This window comes from Brachyistius frenatus, unplaced genomic scaffold, assembly GCF_029030835.1.
Source record: "Brachyistius frenatus isolate BFR_SWC_R1_liver_20210118 unplaced genomic scaffold, ASM2903083v1 Contig_49, whole genome shotgun sequence".
Classification (NCBI taxonomy): domain Eukaryota; kingdom Metazoa; phylum Chordata; class Actinopteri; family Embiotocidae; genus Brachyistius; species Brachyistius frenatus.
In genome coordinates this window covers 2,730,755-2,749,630 of record NW_027210648.1, presented here as the reverse complement: position 1 = coordinate 2,749,630, position 18,876 = coordinate 2,730,755, and the positions used below count along the sequence as shown (strand labels likewise).

General features: G+C 42.1%; 3 protein-coding genes across 5 annotated transcripts; 1 reads left to right on the top strand and 2 right to left on the bottom strand.

Moving 5' to 3' along the window:
* The first annotated feature begins 906 nt into the window (after positions 1 to 906).
* On the top strand, positions 907 to 6,949 carry gtpbp6 (GTP binding protein 6 (putative)). 2 transcript variants are annotated; one of them, XM_069704123.1, is made up of 10 exons: positions 907 to 1,619; positions 1,702 to 1,839; positions 3,237 to 3,307; positions 3,403 to 3,533; positions 3,688 to 3,758; positions 3,828 to 3,986; positions 4,096 to 4,304; positions 4,692 to 4,840; positions 5,269 to 5,421; positions 6,865 to 6,949. In XM_069704123.1, exons 1-10 carry the CDS (start codon positions 1,205 to 1,207, stop codon positions 6,890 to 6,892), a joined length of 1,524 nt encoding a protein of 507 aa, XP_069560224.1. In that variant the 5' UTR covers positions 907 to 1,204; the 3' UTR covers positions 6,893 to 6,949. The 2 variants fall into 2 exon arrangements, with proteins under 2 accessions (XP_069560224.1, XP_069560222.1); XM_069704121.1 differs by lacking the exon at positions 6,865 to 6,949 and adding an exon at positions 5,509 to 5,790.
* LOC138624155 (phosphatidylinositol specific phospholipase C X domain containing 1) lies at positions 5,963 to 9,582 on the bottom strand. The gene is made up of 6 exons (XM_069704124.1): positions 9,422 to 9,582; positions 8,433 to 8,569; positions 6,823 to 6,951; positions 6,588 to 6,743; positions 6,326 to 6,509; positions 5,963 to 6,231 (listed from the first exon to the last, which is right to left on the bottom strand). Exons 1-6 carry the CDS (start codon positions 9,501 to 9,503, stop codon positions 5,963 to 5,965), a joined length of 957 nt encoding a protein of 318 aa, XP_069560225.1. The 5' UTR covers positions 9,504 to 9,582.
* Positions 9,583 to 11,276: 1,694 nt separating this feature from the next.
* LOC138624153 (phosphatidylinositol-specific phospholipase C, X domain containing 1) lies at positions 11,277 to 17,238 on the bottom strand. Of its 2 annotated transcripts, XM_069704120.1 has the most exons (8): positions 16,903 to 17,238; positions 16,668 to 16,817; positions 15,880 to 16,027; positions 15,328 to 15,470; positions 15,078 to 15,206; positions 13,876 to 14,031; positions 12,809 to 12,989; positions 11,277 to 12,706 (listed from the first exon to the last, which is right to left on the bottom strand). In XM_069704120.1, the coding sequence occupies exons 2-8, from the start codon at positions 16,800 to 16,802 to the stop codon at positions 12,462 to 12,464; spliced, it is 1,137 nt and encodes a 378-aa protein (XP_069560221.1). In that variant the 5' UTR covers positions 16,803 to 16,817; positions 16,903 to 17,238; the 3' UTR covers positions 11,277 to 12,461. The 2 variants fall into 2 exon arrangements, with proteins under 2 accessions (XP_069560221.1, XP_069560220.1); XM_069704119.1 differs by having other exon boundaries at positions 16,668 to 17,238.
* Positions 17,239 to 18,876: the final 1,638 nt, after the last annotated feature.

The following is an 18,876-nucleotide window of genomic DNA, read 5'->3' as shown; positions in this document are numbered from 1 at the left end:
GTTCACACTTATGAGACATGTATACTCTACTTTCTTTAGTTAAATAATGAATACTTTTTTTCAGTTGTATGATCATAAACTATCTTTATTTTCTCAGAAAGTTGTTTGAACCTTTTAAAATGACGTTAAAATATCTGTAGGGCTCTGATTCATTCTACCTTTGACTTTTTAACAGTGCGATATTCAGATCTATTTCTGCACTCTGATTGGACACCAGTTCATTAGAGAGCTTTATTATATCCGTGCATAGTGAAGCTGGAATAACATTTAAATGAACAGTAACTTCCAAAATAATCTGAAATATAATTACACAAAAGTATGACAATATGTTTGCTATGAAGGTGGCTGAGCAACAGTAAGAATGGCGCAACTACAATAAAGATATCAACAAATCAAAAATGTATTCTGAAAATGACATTAAACCCCAAATGTTCAGTAAGCTGGTTTTCCACCAGGGGCCGGAGCAAACCGTCAGACCTTCAATCTTTTCTAAACTTGTATTTTTGTATTATAAATGTGTTTTATAAGAAATCCAAATCTTCTTGTACTAATTGTTTTCGTGTATGATTCAAATTTTCCAAAATTAAAACGTTAAAAACCGTGAACTGTTTATGAAAGGAAATGACGTAAACAGTCATATTACCTCATCTGTTTTAGCCCTGATCTTTGCTTTCCAGGAAGTGTCTTCCTCTCAATGTGGTTTTAACAATACTACCTCGCGAGTTATTACGTGGCAAAGACGAATCCCGATCAGTGCTAAATTTGATTTATGTGGCATACAAGCAAGTGTAGCTCGAAACGTTTGGTTGGAGATAGAAATAGTCGACAGCATGGGAGGAAGTACTGCCTGCAAGTCCAACTTCAGGGAGAAGGAGTAGAGTCGGGCAAACTAAAAACACAGCAGCGCGTTGACAGTGGCACATGTACTATGCTGTGTTTTTCAGACTATATAGCCACTATGAAACTTTTGTTATATTTACTGAGTGAAGTAATAATTATGACAGTTTAACAGCCATATTTCCGCGTGAGCTCTCCTGGTTGGTTTGTGACCTTTCTGGAGGTAAGAAGAAGCAGAGGACGTAAACAGTGCTCGTGGGTGAGCTGCAGCGGCTCACTGTCACTTGCGGCATGAATACTGTCCTGTGACTTTGTGAGATCTAACTCCAGACCTGATGGCACTATGAAGAGAGCTTCCTGAGGCAACATGACCACCCTGAGGAGGCTCCATTCATGGTTCCCGCTGCTGCAGCGACCCTGCGCGAAGAGCCGTCAGGGTGCAGCCCCGTCCTCCTGCAGACGGATCCGCACCTCCCAGCATGCAGCTGCAGTCAACACTTCCCGACCACCCTGGCAGAGAGCAGCACCCACCCTCCAGTCCAGGGCGTTTGGACTGTCTGCGTGCAGCTTCAAGAGCACAGACGACCTCAGCGGCAGCAGCAGCGGATTCACAGAGGAGGAGGAGGAGGGTGATGATGATGATGAAGATTTCCTGGAGGACAGTGAGGTGGAGGAGCTGTTCCAGCAGCAGATCCCTGAAGGCATCGGAGAGGGACAGCACAGGGTGTTCATTGTCCACCCTGATGTGAAGTGGGGAAGCAGGAAGCAGCATCTGACCACCGGTAACAACACAAGCACACATAAATCAGACTGCTGATCACTCCTAAGGTCATCATTTCACATTTTCAACTGTCACATTTGCAGCTGAGCTCATGATGGCCGAGGCTGTGGGGCTTGTGAACACTTTGGACAACTGGAGAGTGGTGGACAAGATCATCCTGTCCACCAAGACACCAGAGAAGAAGAGGATATTTGGAAAAGGCAACTTCCAGTCTCTCACAGGTAAGATCCGCTCCCAGCATCCACCTGGGAATCTGTGCATCGAGCCAACATGCATGCACACTCAGCAAAAAAAAACAAAAAAACTCAACGTTTTTGTTTTTACTCACATTTTCCACGAATGGAAGTAAAACTAAATCTAAAACTTCTTTTATACACATGAAAGTTGTATTCGTTTAATGTTGTACACAAATTTAGTTAAAATTGGTGTTAGTGAGCACTTCACCTTTGCCAAGATAATCCATCCACCTGACACATCGAGATACTGATTAAACTGCATGATTATTGCATAAAAGGCATCTCTAAAATATGTAGTTCATCACACGACACAAAGCCACAGATGTCACAGGTTTTGGGAGAGCGTGCAGTCGTCATGCTGACTGCAGGAATATCCACCACAGCTGTTGTTCATAAACTGAACGTTCATTTCTCTGCATAAGACTTTGGCAGTGCATCCAACCCGCCTCAACATGGTTACACACCACATGCAGCCACTTCAGCCCAGGAACGCCACATCCGCTGCTGAGTTGGCAAAAGCTCTCGATGGCGTCTGGCACTTTGAGAAGTGTTTCTCTTCACAGATGACTCTGGGGTTACACTGCAGTGGGCAGATGGTAGGCAGCGTGCATGCAGCTGTGTGGGAGAGTGGTTTCCTAAGGCCCGTTGTCGTGCCATTCATCCGTCACCATCGCAGCATGATAATGCTGATGAGGCCTGATTTTGCAAGGATTTATACAGAACTCCTGGAAGCTGAAAACATCCCAGTTCCCAGCTTGGAGACTCACCAGACATGTCACCCATTGAAAATGTTTGGGATGCTCTGGATCGGCGTGTACTGCAGCATCTTCCAATTCTTGCTAATATCCAGCAACGTGGCACAACCATTGAAGAGGAGAGGACCAGCACACAATAACCAACCTGATCAACTCCATGTCAAGGAGCACTGCATGAGGCAAATACTGACTGTCCCTACACCCCTCCACAAACACACGTTTTAAGCTTTATTTATTAAATATCTATTTTTCAAGGGAGTCCGGGCCGAGACAGACAGCAGCACAAGATGCACATCAGTACCCATATGTGGAAATTCATTCAAACTAAAATTACACATTTCAAAGGCCTTTTATTGAGACGAGTTCAAGGTGCATCAGTCATGCATTTATTTAGCATCTGGATGTGCCACATCTGTCAGGTGGATTGATTATCTTGGCAAAGATGATGTGCTCACTAACATGGATTCTAACTTGTCAACAACATTTAGGAGAAATAAGCTTTTTGTGTCCATAAAAAAAGTCTCAGATCTTTTACTTCAACTCCTGAAGTGAAGACGTAAGTGTTGCGTTTCTATATTTTTTGAATGTATTAATAGTAATCATCTCTGCTTTTTTTTTTCCCTTCAGAGAGAATCAGACAAACAGCAGGAATCACTGCTGTGTTTGTGAATGTTGAGCGTCTGTCTCCTTTGTCTGAGGTGAGCTCGTCTGAAAACAGATCTCTGGCTGTGGTGTATGTAAGGCTTCATGCACTGATGGTTCCTTTTTTTTTTTTTTTTTTTAATGTATTTAGAGGGAGTTTGAAGAAACCTGGGGGGTGAAAGTCTTCGACAGATACTCGGTAGTCCTCCACATTTTCCGCTGCAACGCCAGAACCAAAGAGGCCAAGTTACAGATCTCGCTGGCAGAGATTCCTCTGTTAAGGTGACTGCCTGAAACTTCCCATCATTCAAATACTTTTTCATTTTGTGACTTTGTTTTTGTTACACTGCCAGCTAACAGAGGTCGTAAAAAGTCTTCATCTGATGTCATGACGCCTTATTGTTTGTATTTAACCACACTTGAAATGTCATCTCAGATCTCGTCTGAAAAATGAAATGTCAAACTTGGACCAGCAGGGCGGAGGAGCGAGGTACATCGGCGGCTCAGGTAATCAAACACGCGTGCTTGATCTGCCCTGCTGGAGACAAGATCCATAACTCTGATTGGTCCCTGCAGGTGAGACACTGTACGAGGTGCAGCAGAGGCTGCTGAAGGAGCGAGAGATGAAGATCCGCTCAGCGCTGGAAAAACTTCGGAGAAAGAGGAACCTTCTGCGATCTCAGCGTAAACACAGGGAGTTCCCCGTCATCTCCGTGTTGGGATACACCAACTGTGGTGAGAGACTGGGTCCAGTGTGCAGAGTTTTGATCTCGCAGTGTTGAAGTCTTTAACTTTATGAAATTTACGATGCTGTTTTTGTTGTTTTTTGCCTCCGTCTGTCCAGGGAAAACGACTCTGATCAAAGCTCTGACCGGCGACGTCAGCCTCCAGCCCAGGAACCAGCTTTTCGCGACCCTGGACGTCACCGTGCACGCGGGCCAGCTGCCCAGCCGCATGACCGTTCTGTACGTGGACACCATCGGCTTTCTGTCCCAGCTGCCCCACCGGCTCATCGACTCCTTCTCTGCCACCCTGGAAGATATTAAGCACTCTGTATGTAGCCAAGTCAGGTTTTTATCACACATTTTCCTCAGAGGGATTTTACAGTCTGTATAAAACTATCTTCGTCCTTAAAGCTTCAAACTGGATGAAACAAACTTTAACAGGTAAAAACGTCAGGATTCTCCAGAAGAGCAACAGAAGAGGAATCCGTCTCCCAGGGCAACAGACATACAATAGATGTAATGTGTACAGAATAGAGTAATTTACAATATGGACCCTTATAATTATATATATATATAAAAAAAAAAGAACAGATCTCATATGTTGCAGAAGTGCAGATATGTTCCAGCTGATCATATCTACTGATGAAAAAATATTTTTTAGGTATGTCTGGGAGTAGATTTGCTGACTCGGTGCTCGTCTTTGTCGTCCTTCCAGGATCTGTTGGTTCACGTCAGAGACATCAGTCATCCAGAGACGGTAAATCAGAAGGTGAACGTGCTGAACGTCCTGAAGAACCTGCAGATCCCCGACAGGCTGGTGAGCTCCATGATCGAGGTCCACAACAAAACTGACCTCATCGACAAGTAAGAGAAAACCTCTCGCTGACCTCTCGTTGTGAAAAATAACACCAAGTGTATTCCTTGGTGAAAAAAAAGAACGTGTGTGCTTTTCATGCTGCACTTAATTTTTTTAGACTTAGAAATCTTTCCCACTGGCACACTCCTGCCACAATATACAGTGGGCCAACCCCAACTGCTGCCCAGCCTGATTGGTCCTGCTCCACAGCAGGGTTAACCCATAAAAATCGACTGAACACGGGGCCACTGTAAAGTCGCTACTTGCTGTTAAGAAGTTTCCTTGTGACTTTATTCTTGAGTGTAAATTGTCGTTTCACACATTAAACCCAGAATGTGTGTGTGTGTGTGTGTGTGTGTGTGTGTGTGTGTGTGTGTGTGTGTGTGTGTGTGTGTGTGTGTGTGTGTGTGTGTGTGTGTGTGTGTGTGTGTGTCAGTTATGAGTCTGCAGATCCCGGTGCTCTCCCCATATCTGCCCTGCAGGAGCGAGGCCTCGACGAGCTGCAGACGGCTCTGGAAGAGGAGGTCGTGAAGTCGACAGGGAAACGGATTTTAGATCTCAAAGTTAATCTGAGCACTCCTCAGCTGAGGTGAGATCTGTTCCCTGTCTACATGTTATTATTGTTCTTATATATAATAAAAGAGCAGACAGAGTAAACGTGTAACCTCCTCCACAGTTGGCTGTATAAAGAAGCCACCGTTCAGGACGTGCAGGTGAATGCAGATGAAGGCTCTGCTGTCGTCAAGGTCATCATCAGCGCCGCCGCTCATGGGCGCTACATGAAACTGTTCGGAGGCAGATAACAGAGGAGGGAGGGGAGGGATCCATCCTGCTGCACGACGACAGAAGCGGATAATGATCAGAGACTGTGACACAGACAGCTTAAGAACAGACTGTTTGTTTACTGTAAAATATCTGAAAGTACAAAGTCGTAAAAGAATAAGACATTTTCTTGTAAACATACACTGATTGCACATAAGAGAGGTAAAGACAAAACATACAGAATGATTTGAAGTAAAACCAAACACCTTAATTGAATGCAAGAAAATCAGAAAATGCTGATTTGTATCAAATGAAAGAAGCTGATGAGGTACGATGTGGTTGTTTTGAGAATCACTTTACGTGTAAAATCACGGGTAATAATTGTTCATCTGGCTGGGATTCTTCCGCCGCAGTTTTCGGTTCAGTGCGATCACCAGAGAGCAGAGTGGGAGGGGCCCCACGAAGTCTCCCGCAATGATGTTGAGGCTCCAGGGGTCCGATCCAGGCATCTGCTCCTCCAGCCATTTTCTCAGACTCTCCCAGTTGCTGTAGGTCAGCGTCCGCAGGGATTCTTTCGGGTTCTTGGTGATGTAACTTTTATCAGCTGTCAGGTTCAGACCGGAGACGAAGAAACTCTCTGGGGACAAATAAACCAGACTGTTAACTTAAAAATACACTTGATATGCTTTCATGTTTCAAACCTAATCCCTGCACTCCCTGGTCGAACTCACCTGGACGTCCCATGGCTTTGTTCCAGTCCAAGTAGCTGATCACTCCTTCTGCTGTGCGCTTGTTGGCCCACCAGTACGGGATGGCGGGCCACAGCTCCTTGTGTCTCGCTGCAATCTGGGAGTCGTAGGACAGGATGACCTGGTAACCGGATGCCCACAGACTCCGCAAGGTCAGGACCGATTCCTGTGGAGGGATGGTTAGATGCCATCAGGCTGCTGTGTTGTTTTTAATACCGCGCATCACCTGCGAAAGAAAACTAACCATGCGGGGACACAGTTTGATCCCGAACAGCTTCTTCACGGAGAAAATGAACGATTCGTGACATCTGTCGTCCAGTCCCTCAAAGTGGCTGCAGGCGAGGATGACAACCTCCTTTGGGTGAGACTTCAGCCAGGTGGCAATAGACTCCAGGGTCTCCTGTAAAGGAGGAATATTTAATATGAGCACACTATGAAAGCCAAAACTGAGTTATTTAATAAAAGTAAATTAAACTCACCAACACTGTTATATGTGTGTATATGACGTGTGTGAAGTACAGGTTCCTGGATGAGTCGTTGGGTTTGTGAGCAACGCGCAGATCAAAGAAGCGAATCCCCATCGAAAGCTGCTCCTCGACACTTTTGTCCTGAAGGAAGAGACAACAACTGTCAGTATGTTATATGACAATTAAATACATAATGTTCCCTCTCGGAGATTATTTATTTATTTATTTATTTATATAGCGCCAAATCACATACAGTCAGAAACATTTGTTGGTACTGTTAACAGCTCATAGAAATATGTGTCATTTATGTTTTGGGACCTCTTTGCCGCGTCTGACACAGGGTGCCTCGAGACCACCATTACATCTTAATACTATCAAGGCATCCTGCAGCGAAATGTGCTGCCTTGTGTTAACAAGCTCTGTCTCAGTCACAGGTTCAGGTCATGGTTCTCCAACAGGACAATGACTGAAGTCCCCCCAGGGTGGCTACAACATTGGACTATTTTGAAGTGGTTGTCTATGAGTTCTGGTCTGAATCCTGTTAAACATCTATAGAAAGAGCAGAAACATGCAGGCTGGAGAAGGCACTCTTCAAACCTGAGACAGCTGGAGAAGTTCTTACAACATTATAGAGAGGAGCCCAACAACTGAACAGTTCCCACATGAACAACAGCTGGAAGGAAAAACTCCCTCTTAACAGGAAGAAACCTCCGACAGAACCAGGCTCAGAGGTTCTGCCTCGACCGGTTGGGATGAGAGGAGGGCGGAGAGAGAAAAGGACAGCATAGACAGACAGTACAATCAATACCGTACAACACACAAAATAAAATACAATACAATGAACATGGGTTGGGTTCATGGGGCCAGTAAAACAATTATAGAGAATAGAATTATAGATAAGTACAATAATAATCAATTGTTGTAGTAACTACTCGTGTGAAAGCTGTCACTCATAATGAGGAACCTAAAATAAACCATCCCCGACATGGCAGTTCCTCTAATCTCTACGGAGTGGTTTTGTGCGTTTCTTCTCATTGTTTTGGATTTACGGTTCAAAAACTCCGACCTGTTTCAGTTCACTTCAACTTCACTCGTCAACAGCCGGCAGCTGTTTCCAGTCAATACAAGATCTGAGATGAACAAACACAAGACGTGTCTCTTCAAACTTTGGACCATCTCACAGATCAAACTGCTCGACAATCAGGTGATGTCAATTTATATTTACAGTGCAAAATCACAATGGAACATAGTCCCAATTACAGGGGATAAAATAATAGACACACATTAAAATATTAATGTTAAGGAAATGTTGAAATAGCAAACAATAGTGGCACACAAATGCTTGGACAGCTAAAGTGAGAATAACTAAGGGATGGTTCAGGGTTATGTGAGTTAGCCCTGATTATACTTTTTTTTTTAAATAAAATTTTTAGCCTAAAATTAAAAGTAGAGAAAGTGTTTGAACCCAAACTGGGAGCTGGTTTCACAGGAGAGGGGCCTGGAAGCTGAAGGCTCTGCAAAACTCTAGAAACCACCAGTAAGCTGCACTCTGACCACTTTGACATAATGATCAGCACAAGCTGTCCGGTTGTTCCTGTACTTTACACTATAACACCACCTACCTGTGTGGTAGCCCATTTAAAAATGGCAGGCCTTGTGAAGCAGCAGCAAAGTCCATCCAGGAGGCGGAAAAAGTCTGATTCAGATCTGACCAGGGGCGAGTTAATGTCCAGACAGTAACTCATGGCATCGTGGCTCCCTGGATGAACAGACACATTAAACCTTCAGAGGATAACAAACTGCTTACTAAACACTTGTGCACTCTTTCTTTACTTCAGGTTCTACGACTGTCATTTTTAATAACATTGGATTGTTTTCATCACTGGAGTGGTCGCTGTGGGATGGTGATTGTTTTGTCCTGAGACCTCCTGAATAAATGAAGCATGTGATGTTAGGAGTACTGAAATCCTTTTTTAAGCAACAATACCACAGTGTAAAAATACTTCATTACATGTAAAAGACCTGCATTTGAAAACCTCCTCCAGTAAAAGTAAAGAAGTATACTTAAAGTATCAAAAGTAAAAGTAAAAGTCTTTTTAGATAAAAGGTGATTTAAATAAAATCTTTCACAGGAGATAATATTTTGTAAGTCCCGGTAATTTTTTCAGAAGATGTCCTTTTAGTTTTGAGTCAGATGAGTTACAACTTAATCCTTCTTGCTATATAAATCCCATCATCGCTTCAAACACCTTATACACGGAGGGCCTTTAATTTATGAGTCATCATATTATATATGCTGATAATACAGTATGTTTTGTTTGTATCAATCAAAATCAAAGTAGCAGCTGTACAGTAGCTTCAAGTATTATTCATAAGTACAGTGGTCTACTTGAGTAAATATAGCCTACTTAGTTACTTTACACCACAAAACGAAGCCCACATTTTAAAGGTTGACACCAGTGATGTTTTTGTTGTTAAGTTACATGAACATTAGGTGATTACCAATTGAAAAAACATAATCCGTTTCAAATCAGTGGATCAGTTAATATTTCTAGTTTTAATGAGCATAAATGACAGTACAAACTGTGTTTAAGGGAAGTATTGGATGTACCAGGGATGGCCAGGCTCGTCAGAGAAACGTCCCACAGCTCCTCGGGTAAAGCTGACATCCAGTCCCGGCAGCTGTGATCCATGTCGCCCCGGCGGACCCGCAGGAGACTCACCGAAACCACGTCTGAACTGTAGACGTGACAAGCCTGTTGAAGCCTGTCATCATATGATGGATGTTTTTCCCCTCCTTCATCAGATTCCTTTAAATGACCGACCACAGTGCAGGGGCAGCAGCGGGGGGGCGGGGGGAGGGGAAGAGAGGGGGTGGAGCCTTATAATTTCCTGGTTTCTTCTGTATTGACTGACGGATACACAGCTGGCTCACATGTAGCCGCTGGGACGGGGTACTTTAGGAGAATTAAACTCCCTGCATTTCTGTGTGTTATGCGTATTTAAACACATATTATTTACACTAGTTTAGCACACGAACACCTTTACCTCGGTGTCATCGCAATGACGTAGCAGCATGGAGGCGGAGCTTGTAACCCTAAAACTATTTTTAACTTCCTGTTGTTTTGTGACTGAATAATGTCTGTACTCAACAAACTGTTGAAAATGTTTCTGTATGAGGTTTACTAGTCATTAATGATATATATATTTTTTATCTTCTTTTATCTATATATTTTGTTCTGGAACTATTATATAAATTACTCAGGCTGTTTTTTTTTTTTTTAAATGAGCAAATTAAGAGGAGAAATGTTGGTGTGAAGTACATATCTGTTTTTTGACCAAAATAAGCCAAATGGATGTAGAAAAACAAAAATACAACACCGCCACTGGAACAATTACAGTACTTACTTTCTAGTTTCTTTCTCCTTAGACTTATATTATGGGATTGACAGGTGTAACTCACTGCCCAGGACTCTGAAGACCAGAGAACTAATCATATGACATAAAACAGCTCAAGAGTGAGAGGACATGAGCATGGCAATGACAAAAATGCTTTAAAGGCCACAAAAAGTTTTGACAAAGAAGAGACAAAACATTTAGTTTTGTTAGTCGGTTCCAGACTTGATCCCAGCACTGCATCGATGCTCTCTGCACCCAAATGTTAGACTTTATCACTTTTACTTTCCTTAACATTCATCTGTTAACTTACTTTTGCAAATCTGAAAAAGGGACTCAGCATTAATGTCTCTTAAAATGTATGTGGATATAAACAGTGCAATAAAAACTAAAAGTCAGACCCTAATTTAGACTCAGTTGTGTTTGATCTCTAATTCAAATACCTCAGGTAGTAAAAACATAAAGTTTTCATCTCTCAACAGACTGTTGGAGGGCACTAGGAGTGACTGCCTGATGAGAAATGCACATTTTACCTTTGTTAACAACACTGGAAACAACTGCCAGCCCTGTTAGAGCTCCTGTTACTCTGTGGCTTTAAATTATAGAGAAAATTTACATTTACAAAAAACAAATCAATGTGATAGAATGTGACAGGAAACGCTGAGGTAAATGGAAGAAATATAACTTTTTAACCTTTATCTATTAATCCTTATAAACGCAACCTCCAATGAATACCAGCATAATGAAATAAAATCATTTTTAAGCAGCAGCAGTGGGGAGTCACTGACCAATCAGAAAGATTTATGCTGCTGGGTCAACTTCATTTTTTTTTTTTAAATTAAAGCGATCAAAGAACAAAAACAGTCAAACCTGAACCTAACCATAAAATAGAAGACCCATAATAGGATAAAACATATTTATGACTGATTTACCTTTTTTATAATTTGTCTTTTAAAAATAATGATGAAACAGAGACATATTTTATGATTCTTTTCATAACATATAGGCTAAACATAATTTTTAATTGAGCAATTTAATTCAAATGGACACAGTAAAAGTCTATAATTTTTCATTGGCACACACAACTTTCATACCAAAGATATTGTTGTTATCTACCAATTGGAATTTTCCTTGTGCTGTAAAATGTTTTACATCTCAGACAGTCAGCCTTTATCTGAAGATAACCATTATATTTTTATTTTGAAAAAGTGACAAGCGACTATTATTTGTAGCTTCAAGGTTAATATCCCTGTGTTTCATCACATTGTCCTTTTATGATGGACCTGGATTGGACTGAGCTGCTCCCACAAAAGCAATGTCTCACACAGGTTATGTAATAAAAACAACTGCAGGGGAAAAAAAAGCATTAAAAGGAACACAAGCAGCAAGGAAAAATAAAAGCTTTTCTCCACTCTGTGGCACTTTTAGGACCCCATGGTTTGACATTCCCTGTGGCCAAGAACACGTGGTTACTGCATGTGAAGCAAATGCCTCGGTCAGTTCAAACTGTGACTACAGTGCAGGTGTTTTCAAAGGAAACAAAAATCCTAACATGCTACACTTACTCTCTGTGCTTTTTCTGAAGTAGAAACATGTTAATATTAATCTGTCTGAACAAATAAAATGAGATCACTGTTTTAAAAATGCTCATGTTTATTGGAAAAGCATTTCTCCACAGGCACAGCGGTGCAGCATTATTTTAATTAAGGCCGAACCTATTGGCTAAAGTCGATTCTAAGTCAGACAATCAAAGTTGGGTTCATGCAATTAAATTTTCCATGCATTCTGCACAAGTTCCTCTACATTCTCTATGGTTAAATATGTGTATTGTAGGTGATACAGCTTAGCTACATCTTGAATTCACAGCCCATATTATAATTACAAAAGTGTATCCTACGGTACAGTCATATGTGCTCATTGAATACATTGTTTGTGCTTACTCATCTAAAATGCCTACATTAAGGTTAGATTAGTTGGATCGTTATTGCTTTGGTCAGCGTAACAAAACTGTCCGCCTTGCTGACTCGTGAAAACTGATACAATACATTGCATAAATAGTGAACTGAACGTAATCAAACAAGTGCAGGTCAAAGTATCAAAAAGTCACATGTCGCTGCCTCCAGCAAGTGCATTGATATTTAAAAGAATAATTCAAGTACTTAAATATGTCTCCGTCACTCTTAACAAATCAAGCTTGTGTGTTTTTCATGCTGTAATTCACATTGTTTTGGAGAATCATGCTCGTTGTTGAAAAGTCATGAGGACCATTTCAGGAGTTTCTGGTTCAGTGTAACGACAGTTGGTACAAAGTGGCTCTCTGTGACAAAGTCCCCGGCGATGATGTTGAGGGAGCCCACTTTGGAGCCGGGCGTCTGCTCTTTGACCCAGCCGAGCAGCGTCGGATACGTGGACATCACCAGGTCCTTCAGCGACTCTGTTGGATGAGTGCAGATGTATTTCAGGTCCTCTGTCAGGTTAATTCCTGTGACAAAGAATCCTCCTGAAAAACAGAAAATACACACAAATATTACAGTAATTGAACGAGTGATAAACACATTTTATTCTCTGGCTGTGTTTGACATTATAAGTTGTTGATGTATACCTGGTCTGCCGTGTTGTTTCCTGTCTTCAAACTCCTCGATGAGAGACTCAGCTTTGCATTTGTTTGCCCACCAGTAAGGAATATGTGGCCACAGCTCACTGTGGCAGCTGGCAATATTGTGTTCATAGGACACAATCACTTGGTGGCCTAAAGCCCACAGTCTTCGGAGGGTTAGCGCTTCCTGGAATCAACAAAATAAAGGCCTTAGTTTCATTCTGTGTTGAGATTTTTGATATTTTTATTTATGGATATATATATATCTTTTTTTTCTTCTGATAAACAACAAATCCCATGAAAAGACAGAACCAGTAATGTGTTAATCTGTCTCAAAGTACTTTCACTCTCTACTCTGCAAGCCACAAACTCATTATTTATGAGTGAAGATGTAAATCTATGTAAAAGAAGTCGCATGTATATGGTTTCAACAGCTGGTTTAATCAAAGATTACTCAAACAGGAGTAAACACTGCATTTGTTGGGGACTATTTTGAGCTGCGGACTAATACAGATTTGGGGCTCTAGCGAGTATTTACAACCGCAGGATGGTGTATGTGGGATTGAGTTCAAATAAACCTACAGTGAACGTGTCACCCAGGGCAACAGAGCAGCCCGGTAGCACACCATAGTGTGCAATATACCCGTCAGTCCACTATGGGACAGCTTACTGTGTCAGTGTCACGTTTTGCCATCGTCTAGGCGTGAAAATCAGACGCATGTATGAGCAGGGTCAGAGGAGGAGGTCATGTGACGAAGCACAATGAGTGATAAAGTCCAAATAGGATCAGGTCAGGCTTGGCTGGATGGAACAAACACCGGACTTTCACCTGGCAGACCAGTATTTGAGTCCTTGAGAAAGCTTTTAATTAACGAAAGCAAGTCACTTACATAACATATTTAACCGTGGTAACGCACGTTATGTGACATTTCTTATGTTATTTGTGTGAAAATTACTGTACAACAAGGAAGCACTGCGGCCCACATGAACTAAATACTCAAGGCTAAACATTGGAAAAATGTAAACCATCTTCAGCTCTAAATTCTCGTACAGAACAGGAAGCCCAGCCGTACCGCTTTGTCACAGAGTTTGGAGGTGAATACGTTGCGTATGGTTGTGAGCAGCAGCATGTGGAGCTCCTGGCTGAGGCCGAGGAAGTGGCTGAAGGAGAGGATGACCACCTCTCTGGGATGAGCATCCAGCCACTCTCTGATCTCCATCAGAACTGTCTGCCAGAGGAACACAAGACACCGTTTACAAGACGGAGACGTATTTTAAGAGATTACAGCACACAGTGAACTTGTAACATTCACATTCACAACATGGTGGGAAACTGTGTCAAATCTGTAACAAAGCTGGTTTGGATGCATTTGGATTTTTTTTTTTTTTTATCCACCACATTGCAGCTCTATGCAGGAGAGCAGAGGTCAATGAAATACATCGTATTGATCACACGAACAGCCTGAAAGACTTTTAAATTTACTACAGTGAGGTGCATGGATTTCCTTGTAATGTTACAAATAGGGTCATTTTGGTTGCTAAATAGCATTGCTATGCAAGAAGCAAAACCTTTAATATGCATTCTCTTGGAATTAAGCTGCACGCGTGCCCTCCAGAGCCATGCAGAAAGATTTACAACAATCAGATTAAGTCCTGAGTGGAAAAATTGCCAGAGCATCTGATACATTGGATGTTAAACTGAAAACAGTGTGATGTTCCTGTCCCAGAAGAATACAGCCAGATAATGTACGAGTTCCTCTTTGTATCTGCTTAAAGTGAGACTATATAATTCATTTGTTACAGAGAAAAATCTCCCTAACACATTAATGGGTGGTTTAGCTGATACAGCCTGGTATGTAGCAGTAGCTTATAGTGGCTAGTGATAGAAAGCATTACAGTCATCACTCCTATTGAGTGAGCTCACTAACTTAATGCATACGCAAGTATTACACTATAATTCACCATCGTCACTTGTAGCTACACTAGTCGGTAAAAAGGTACATGGGATCTCTTTAAGAGTAAAATTCTGCTTCATTAATCTTAAAAAAAACAAAATTACAAACATAATGTTGACTTCAGAGTGCTTTGTTGGACAAAATAATAATAACGGGTGAAATTAAAGTATTTTTCAGGAGGATTTAATGTCAGTGTTTCCTGAGTTATTGTTTTACTGTGTTTTGTTTTAGTCTTGGCTCTAGATGCAAATGAGCATCAACATTGCGAGCCTAAATTTTACTGCGGTAACATCATTTGTGTCTGCTAGTCATGACTTCACCTCCACAGTGAGGGTGGTGTAAACGCCATGGTAGAAGTAGAGGTCAGTGGAGCTGTCGTTGGGCCTGTGGGCAATCCTCAGGTCGCAGTATCGGACCCCGCAGTCCAGCTGCTGCTTTATAGTGTACTCCTGTGAGACACAGGGTGCAGAATTCAGGTCTAGCTTTAAATTTCACAAAAAAAAAAAAAAAAAAGATACAAAAAAATCACGAGGTCAAACAACAAGTGGAAATGTCTTGATGACTCATTACCTGGGTTATTGCCCACTTGTACACAAAGGGGCGAATAAGGGGTTTCATATATTTGTCCAACTTTTGAAGCATGTCTGGCTGCGTGAGGTCAACGGGTGATCTGTCGTTCATATCCAGACAGTAGGTTATTGCATTGTGGCTCCCTGAATGGGGCAAAGATAATACACTTAACCATCATTAGACATAGGACTATAATATGGAATAGCTGTGGTGGCCCTGAGAGATCGACATGCAACTAAAGAACACATACGCAGCATAACAAACAGGAATTCAATTGCAGAAGTCTGTGTTTAGCCGTGTTGACAGTACTTTTTGTTATGCTGTGTACGTGTCCTGTGTTTAACTTCTAGTTTTTGCTTCACATGTTGTCAGACTGCTGCTGATCATTTGCCTGCATTTTCCCCCATTTGCATGTGTTTTGTTTAGTTGCATTCCGCTGAGCCCTAAATGGCACTGTGTTGTGGGTTACACTAAAACCACACACACACACACCATCCACACTACTTCACCACCTTCATCAACACGACCATGTGCTGCGATATCGCAGCCTACCTGGGATGGCCAGGTGGTACAAGGGGGTGTCCCACAGAGCACATGGCAGGTGAGACATCCAGCTCTCCATGGGCAGCGCTGCCAGGCTCGGCTCACTCAGTCCGGACGCCACCACGGAGGACATGCTGCGCTCCGGCGTCTGCACTCCCTTAGTGAACACACATTTAGAACTGATGATTACATTATGCTTCTATATCTGGATGCTGTTATTGTATTAAGCTAAAAATACACAGGCAGCTATTGTGTACTCTGGTTTGTTTCAATTGATTCATTCAACCTTTATTTTAACTTAAAGGTAGAAGCTTTATTTACAATATAGCCAGTAAAAAAAAGTAAACAAAAGATTCTAGGCACGTATAACACACATTTACAGTTGTACTAATATTTATTAGAAATGTGTGTATATATATATGTGACTTATTTTAGACCAGACATTTTTGCCATAATTCAATCATATCTGGTATATATGCCATATGTGTGACATGTATATCCCATTTATACTCATATCCATGTGTGAGACATGAATGGACATGTATACAATATGTGTTGTTTACATATTTTGTCATATATCAGATTCATGTATGGGTAAGATACTTAGATAAAAATGATATTAAAAAGGGAAAAACAATTAAAAGCAAAATTAGTAAAATAATAAAGCTACAACAAGAAGTGAATTTAGATGAGATTTGGGGATTTGTAAGGATGAATGTGCAGAAAACTTTAGTTTCTAGTCCAGCTTCAGAGTGGCTCAGTGATGTGAGGTGTCGTCCTGTTTATCTCTCACTTACTTGATCAGACTGCTGCTGCTGCTTCCTCCAAACGCCCAACCAGCTGAACCGGCCGAACCAGCAACCAGAGGAAACACCGTGACTAAAATTTAAATCGAAGACGTGTACCAGAAGAAGCTGCCCGTCCCTGAGCATTAGGAAACACCATGTCTGTAACCGACACATAAAACATGTATGATGCGATCCGGTGATGAAGCGTGGCCGCGTGCCTCCCCCAGCAGCTCCGTCCGGTTACCTTTTACACCTGCACAGCCCGGGATGGCGAGGACGGTGGGCCCGGCGCATTTTAGGTCGGATTATCGATCATCCACAGCGTACGATCTGCTGACTACTTCAGGTGCGTCCACCCGGAGTTTGCCTACGCCGGGGGGTCTGGCGGGCACCCCGAGGTGCAGCAGGACGTGCGGGGAGGGAGGGCGGGCGGCACCGCGCCGGCTGACAGATCAGCAGATGCGGAGAGTCTCTCCTCTTAAAGAGCCCACTGGCATGTTGCATGGGGATGTAACGCTGACCCACAGAGGGCGGAAGTGTGAGACTGCCGTACCGCTCTGCGGCTGTAAACACAAACACACCGCAGGTCTGCACACGCCTCCGCATGGCAGGTATCTCAGCTGTCAATAACAGCTCACCTGGTGAGACGTCACGGATGGGGCGTGGCCAGAGGTACTCGTTTCCTCTTTTTCCTCCTCTGTTTAGCAAATGTTAGCAACCGAGCATGCTAAACTAAACTGGTGACAATGGTAAACATGATCACTGCTGAACTTAGTATTAGTATGGTGAGGTTAACGTGTTATCTTCAGCATTTAGCTCAAAGCACAGTTGAGAGAAAGTACAATTCTGAGTTATTTATACTTTTTATGCAATTTTGTATTTCTACTCCCAAGACACCTTAAAGCCAAATATCGTAGCCTACTTTTTACTTCACTACATTTGTCTGAAGACCTTTGGTTGCTTTAAAGATTACAGATTTTCATGTTCAGTAAAACCTATTTATCTATTTTTTTATTGTAAAAAATTCCTCATTGTCTGATATTTTTGGTTGTGACATGTTTTATGATTTTAACTCTTAAGGCCTCTTTTGTTCAAAAAGAAACAACCTGAAAAACAAAACATCACTTTCTGATGACTCTTTCATAGTTCACAGGTTGTGATAAGATGCTGCTTTGCTTTAAAGGGCCAGAAGGTTGAGAACCACTGACCTGGGAGCATCTGCATTATGTAAAATGTGAGGACAAGTGTCCAGGCAGCATTACATTTTATATCCATAAATACTTACTAAGTTTAGGATAAGTGCCTGCTATAGCGCCACAAAATGCAACAATTTGGCTTTTTTTGTTTGTTTGTTAAATACATTATTTCTACATTATGTGGCATAAAAATGACAACGGGGTTCAGTGGCAGCCCAAGGGTCTTTTTTTAATTAAATGTACCTAAAGTTTCAAATGGTTTGATAATTTAATGAATTTCAGATATAATAATAAACTTTATTTGTATAGATTTTTTACAACAGGTGTAATGTATTCTACAAGCAGGCCAGCAGATGGGTGGATTTGTTTGGTTAAGTGTGGCGGATTAATTACAAGAATCTCTGATTTGCTTGAGTTGAGTTGTAGAACATTTTGTGACATCCGGCTTTTCACGTCATCAAGGCAGTCGTGTAGAGAACTCAGCATGCCAGGATCAGAGCCACTGACGGACAGGTACATTTGAGTGTCATCACTTGGGGCGGCACGGTGGTGCAGTGGTTAGCATTGTCGCCTCACAGCAAAAAGGTTCTGGGTTTGAATCTGGGCCTTTCTGTGCGGAGTTTGCATGTTCTCCCTGTGCTTGCGTGGGTTCTCTCCGGGTTCTCCGGCTTCCTCCCATCATCCAAAAACATGCACGTCAGGTTACCTGGCCCTGCGCTAGTGGCAGCCTGTTGCAGCAGCTCCCCCCTGAGAGCCCCCCTGCTGTAGTGATGAAATTTCCCCTCGGGGATTAATAAAGTGAAATAAAATTTAAAAAAATCAGCATAACAGTGGAGGGAAGCCCCGTGTTTGCGTATAACTTGTCCAAAAAATAAAATAGGTCCCAAAACGGACCCCTGGTGGACCCCATATTTTACAGGGGAAAAAGACGACCTAAAATTATTAATTGACATGCAGAACCTCCCGTTGGTCAGATATGAGGTGAAGCATTTTAGTACTGTGCCAGATATTCCAACCCAGTG